The 6529-nt window shown below is 29.9% G+C and overlaps 1 protein-coding gene across 1 annotated transcript; it reads right to left on the bottom strand.

Moving 5' to 3' along the window:
* Nucleotides 1-2013: 2013 nt before the first annotated feature.
* Nucleotides 2014-4047, bottom strand: LOC131603155 (tobamovirus multiplication protein 1-like). The gene is made up of 11 exons (XM_058875423.1): nt 3825-4047; nt 3645-3735; nt 3508-3560; nt 3339-3431; nt 3186-3257; nt 3016-3088; nt 2847-2892; nt 2704-2767; nt 2468-2521; nt 2312-2389; nt 2014-2185 (listed from the first exon to the last, which is right to left on the bottom strand). Exons 1-11 carry the CDS (start codon nt 3978-3980, stop codon nt 2093-2095), a joined length of 873 nt encoding a protein of 290 aa, XP_058731406.1. The 5' UTR covers nt 3981-4047; the 3' UTR covers nt 2014-2092.
* Between the last annotated feature and the right edge of the window lie 2482 nt (nt 4048-6529).

The raw sequence follows: 6529 nt of genomic DNA, 5'->3' as shown, positions 1-6529 counted from the left end.
AATATATCACTACAATTATAAAAAGGTATAGAGTATGTGTCAGAGTCACTTAGTCCTGAGTCTTTTTTCTTATGTCACTCCATCAAACAAATATTAGCTACTTTTTAATCTAAACTTGAATTTGATGATGAAGAATATTCACCTTCTCCCAAGTAATGTATGCTCTACGTCCTTTGTCTTAGCTTTTAGATTTATAGAATGGTTATTTTATGTTGTGCTTCATCAATCTTAGACATTTGTTTTTGTAGTGTTCGATTTTACCACACTTAAAGCATGTTATTTTATTTTTTTTCCTTCTTTTTATCATCAAACTTCTTTAGAGAATTTGATTTTCAGATCTTCATTAAGTTTATGTGTGGATGTTTTAGACCATTATTCATCATGTAATTATTTTACAATCTCTCAAATAGTCATATGTCTTTGCCTTTCGTAGAGTAATCACTTGAGTCATGTTTATCTTCTTTCACCTTGGCCTTGGAAGTTGAGGTCTTCGAAAAAATGTTTTTCTCATAATCTTTATTCTTATCTTTAATATTTGTAATGCTTTCACTCGCTTTAAGACTCTTTGACTCATGTTCATGTTCATTGAACTTTCCAACGAGAGTTGACATGTGTAGAGTCTTTAAATCATGGGATTCCTTAATAATAGTTATTTTAGGTTGTCATTCCCGGTACATAGATTTCAAAATTTTATCAACACAATTATGATTAGACATTGTTTCCTCTGAATTCTCTAGTTTGTTGCTTGTATGTGAAAACTTCATTTGCGTAGAAGCCACAATTTCACCGAGTTCCATACAGAAAAATTCTTATTCTTCTATCAAAGTGCTAATTTTAGGCTGCTTGATATCTTCAGTTCCCTCATGAAGAATTTAAAGAGCGTCCCACATTGTCTTAGCCATCTTAAAATGTGATATTGAAATACATCATATTCACACTCAATTGAGAGATGAGTATATTTCTCGCTTTCAAAAAGCGCCTTCCTAATCTCACTGTCATTCCATTCTTTATGTGGTTTATTAACGGATTCGACATAAGGTCATTCTCCTATGACTGCCCATAATTGTAAATCCATAGACATAAGGTACACGTACATGCAATCCTTTCAATATACATAATTTTGACCAATAAAAATAACATTAAATTTGTTCAAATTAGCCTTAAATGATCCTATTCAAAAAATTTATTGAATCAATTCAAATGTTGAAGGTTTTCCTTAAAAGTTCAAGATCAAAATAGTTCTTGAATCGATTCAAAGGAATGTTTGAATCAGGTTATCTCAGCATTTGTATCGATTCCCACAAACAGAGAAAGATCAAAATATCTCTTTGAATTGTTTCAAACAAGTTTCTGATTCGATTCTTACAAGCATAATGGAAATTATGAATTTCAAAAATCTATTGGAATCGATTCAGAACCTTTTTTGAACCATTTCAAGCAACCTTGACAGTTTGAATCGAGTCATGAATCACCTTCAATCGTTTCGTTTAAGGTTACTTAAACCTTCATTTTATATTAAAAAAATAAAACATTTTTATTTTGTATGTGAGAGAAGATCAATGAAGAAACTCAAAATATGATAAAATAAGATAAAGAAAATTTCAAAACATAAGATAAACCAGTATGCACATATGCAATTCCATTAAAAAATGGGAAGGCTATCAGCCACCATATTTTACCCTCCTTATGGATTGGTTTATAAAACCACATTAATAACATCTTTGATAACTCTTCTTGGATTGTTAGAAATGGCAAAGATATAAACTTTTGGTTGGACTCTTAGTGTGGTATACCTGTGGTTCAGAAATACAATGTTCCTAGTTTTTATCAGGATTCTCTCAAAATGCATGTCAGCAATTTCATTGTAAACAACAATTGGTCTCTGCCTCTTAATCTCATTTTGATTTTTCCTGACTTAATCTCAAGTTTGTTAAACATTTTGAAGGACGATAAAATTATTAATGAACATACAGAATAGTCATGAAACGATTGTGGAGCAGACAGACGAAAAGATGTATTAAAAAGGAGGGTAATTATAAAATGGAAGAAACTGTTGAATATTGCCTTGAGAATTTAAAATAAATACACACAATTATCTAATAGGGTGATACTGATCTGAAACTCGTTTTGGAGGAAGCTTTCTTAGAATGAACAACACCAATGCTGATGGAACAATCTCTACCAACTGCACCATAAAATAATCAACAAAGACAAAACCATTCAATTTCAATAACACTTCTTCATCATCATCATATATCAAACATTTTTTCAATCAGCTTCGATATGAGGAATGCTGTATGTTGAAACTTACCAAATAATACATTAAGTTAAGTATGGGATGATCCAAAACATCAAGATCTGCTTCCTTATGAAATGCTGAAACAGCAAGCTACATAAAAACCAAGATCTTAGTAAACAATAATTTCAGATATTTCTAATACATATTTTCAAACTGAGAGAAACTCACCAAAGCACATCTTATCAAGAAACATGTGCAGCAAATACTTGTAACTGATCCAACCTGCCAAGAAGAAACATATTAGACCGTCTTTGCAGAGAGGCCAAAATTTGTCACGGTTAAATTAAATCGTGGCAGAATAGAGCGTCATGGTAGATTTGTCACAATTAAACTGTGACTAAACATCTAACATTTACTTTTGATTATAACAAAAGACGAAAGGGGTTACATATTTAGACACTAACCTCGTAGAGCTTCTTTTGACGACCTCTTGATTCAATGGGGAAGCGTCTCAACAAGAAAAACAACCTACAATCATCATGAACATGTTAGTGTTACCGTGTGTAACAAGAATGCATCCATTTGAAAGATGGCAGAACATGTATACCTTCCACCATACAACAAAAATCCAAGAGAAGCACAGAATGATATAACTGCAAAACAACATTAAAACAAAGTTTACAATCCCATACTACTATTGAACAAGGAAAAAAACTCATAGTTTCCTTCAATATATGTATAGTATCAAAGACTTAAACAATGTAAATAGAAATAACCTGCAAGGAAGAGTTTAGCCGCTCCAAAGCCAGTGGCAGTTTTGCTTGCAGACATGTAAATCCAGAGGCAAATCTATAAACATCATGATGAGAAGAATAAGAGAAAGTACCATTACCATTATATATTTATATTTACTTGTAAAGGACTTAAATCAAATTTGTACCATTACCTGTATGAAGTAAACAACTCCATTTATTGAAAAATAAGCAGGCCTAAGCTTTTGTGCAGGTTCACTTCTAGCCTGAAAAACATTTGAGGCACATAAACTTGAAGCAAAATCAATAATTAATATTTGAATTCTCTCAACAGAAAGTTGATGTACCTGGTGATATATCTCAGCCCAAAACAAGACCAGCAATGTATAAGTAGAGAAAAACAGAAGACCAGGAACTTCCATTAACACCTGTTCAAATGCCTATAACATAACATAACAGGTTAGAACATTACATGATTCAAAAAATAAGGTAAAGAGATTTGAGAAGTGAAAGTACCTTTGGTTTAATTGCGAAAACACTTTCATACAGACCAAAAATAAGAGCCCTCACTGCAAATGTAATAGGTAAATATAAATAAGTTTAATCAACTGATAATAGATGATAATAGATGATTCGTAATTGTAAGTGTTTACCTCCATTGACGAGAAAATTCATCAAATGAAAAACCTTCTGTGTTGTCCATCCATATTCAGGTACTCTCATTTGAATCCGCACAAGTTGTATCTGAAGAAACAACCCAAAAAACATGATTATTATTAATTCATTTGTGAAATTTTTGGCATTGATCTAAGATTTTGAATGAAAAGACGTACGAGGGCAATAACGGAAACGGTTGCGTAAGCGGCACATAGGGTATAGTAAATGCTTCTCTGCCATTGATCTAGATGATAAATCTCGTTGAACGACGATGGAAGTGGAGATTCTCCTTCTGTAAACGTAAACGTCTTGGTCCTAAGTGAAAATGCCATGAAAATGAAAACTTGAGTTGTAAGGAAAGAATCTGAAGATGGAAGAAAGAGGAAGAAGAAGAAGAGGAGGAGGAAGAAGAAGAGTTTGGTTTTCGCTGTGTTTCATGAGAGACAGAGAGATTGGAAGTTTAGTGAGAGGACACGTGGCAAGAGGAAAGGTGGTACACGTAGGTTTATTGTTGTGTACACGTGTGACATGGTGGCATATCGTTTTAGTGTATTGCAGTGGACAGACATGACATAGTTTGGCATTGTTTGGGTTTGATGTATTCGGTTTCGGTTGGTGTGATACTTGACTTTATCGTTCCCCCGATCAATTTGTGTAGTTATTGTTTTGGAATTGACCATTTCTTCTTCAATGTAAGCAAATTTCAACACCCATAAATCTACTACCCCTCCGTTCCTTTATAATTGTCACTTTTGTAAAATAAATTTGTTTCTTTTTAAATGTCACATTTCAAAGTTCAAGAAAATATTTTTGTTGTTTTGTCAAAATTACCCCTAATGATTATGATAGAGAGAAAAAAAATTAAATAAAGTATTAAAAGGTTTAGGGTAATATTGGAAAAAGAATAATCATTACTTAAAGAGTAATGATAATCATTGGTTGTCTTGGTATATGGAAAAACTTAAAAAGTGAGAATTATAAAGGAACGGAGGGAGTATTTATTAGTATTTTTATAATGTTTAATTTGGCTATTCAAAAATTGATATAAATTAAATCGCATAAAATTGAATCGGATTGAATTGAATCCAAAAGTAAATCGAACCGCAAATAAATTTATTTTTATATTAAATAAATTTTTATCTAAAAATTAATTTAAATTCCACCGCAAACACTCTAATATTTATTTATATTCTATTGTAATCTTGATTTATAGATTTTTTATTATTATAAGGGAAACTCTTGTATCCTTTTACTTTTCTTTCTTCTTTCTCTTTTGTTAACATGATATTAAAGAGTTTTGTTTACTAATAGATTATCTTTTGATTTTGTTTTTATAATTTGTTTTGTTACCCACTTAATTTATTAGTCGCGATTAGTGTGTTATGATCTATTTTTCAATTAATAAGTGTGCAACTAGCAAAATAATATACTGCTAAAGAGGTTAACGTTTGAGATAATTTAAAACGATTATATAATCAGTTTAATTTTGCAAAATGATATCAATTAGAGAGTAATATTAAGGATTTTAAACAACACAATATCTCATTCAATAATTTTGTTGGACTATGACTAATTCATGAGATTTAGACTTTGTTTGCGAGTTTAGAGAACAAGGGAGAGGAGGCTTTAGAGAATAGGAATGATGGGTGAAAAGAATATAAAGATTTTGAGTTGCATGATTTTATTTTATTTATAACACCAAAAACTTCCTAAAATGTGGAATCTAAAAATTACATTGAACGAGGGTTTAATTTTAATAATGTAGGAGAGAGAAAAAAAGAATAACACGTAATTATTTTAAAATTTAATAAGACGTATACTATGACAATGTCATTTTTATGTGAGAACATGAGAATAAATCTGAACCATTAAATTTTAAAATAAATTTTGGAGATTATGTGTCTTTTTTTCTCTCTCCTCTATCATTTATTTTAATAATGGAAAAGAGAAAAAAAAAGACTGAGACAAAATCTCCACCATTTAGTTTAATTTTTAATTAATTTTTTATATAGAAAAATATTTCCAAAAACAAATAGATTAAATGATCAATTAAAACCGTTAGATTAATGAAATCAATGGTTAAGATTTGGAGTAACTCTTATTTATATATATATATATATATATATATATATATATATATATATATATATATATATATATATATATATATATATATATATATATATATATATATATATATATATATATATATATATATATATATATATATATATATACACACACACACACACGTATGTTAATTATTAATAAATATATACATACACATTAATTATTAAACCAAGTCCTTTATCGATCGATTAGGCAGTGTAAGAACTTTTACTTTTACAATTGATTAGAAATATTTATTAATCAATTTCATACAAGCCTTGATATGTTTTCACGAAATTTTTTAAAATAATAAAATAGGTTGGAAAATATTTTGTATTTGTGTATATGTGTGATTGTCTCAGTACTTCAAAACTTGCTCTTAATATTTTATATTTTAACTAACCACCCTAAGATATGAGTGTAACATCAGACAAACTTTCACACTTTCATAATTTCAAGTCTTTAAGTTCCTTTATTAGGAACAACAATGACTTAAAACTTCAACTGAAACTTAAGATATCTTCTTTATTAAGTGTCGTCATTAGAAGCTTTACATGACAGTTAAAATCAACTCTTCCATTAACATAGAACTCTCCAGAGTCGTCTGAAATTTTTGGAGGCCTTGTATAGGCTAGCTATAGTTTACTTATGACAAAACAAATAGAGGCCCTATCTAATCAAAATTTAACTTGACAAATAATTTATGAGGCCTTGTTTAACTTTAGTTTGTGCAGTAATCCGCCTTGCACGCTCTCAAAAAAGGCCCTAGAAC

This window comes from Vicia villosa, linkage group LG5 (assembly GCF_029867415.1).
Source record: "Vicia villosa cultivar HV-30 ecotype Madison, WI linkage group LG5, Vvil1.0, whole genome shotgun sequence".
Classification (NCBI taxonomy): domain Eukaryota; kingdom Viridiplantae; phylum Streptophyta; class Magnoliopsida; order Fabales; family Fabaceae; genus Vicia; species Vicia villosa.
Note: the sequence above shows the minus strand (reverse complement) of the source record. Positions and strands in the feature narration are given on the sequence as shown.

Excerpts from the sequence above, each read along its gene's own strand:
- LOC131603155 (XM_058875423.1), bottom strand. The coding sequence starts at position 3,980 with ATGGCATTTTCACTTAGGACCAAGACGTTTACGTTTACAGAAGGAGAA. Across the intron at positions 3,258-3,338 it reads GGGCTGAGATATATCACCAG|GCTAGAAGTGAACCTGCACA; the intron begins GTACATCAACTT and ends AATGTTTTTCAG. Across the intron at positions 2,893-3,015 it reads GGCTAAACTCTTCCTTGCAG|TTATATCATTCTGTGCTTCT; the intron begins GTTATTTCTATT and ends GTTGTTTTGCAG.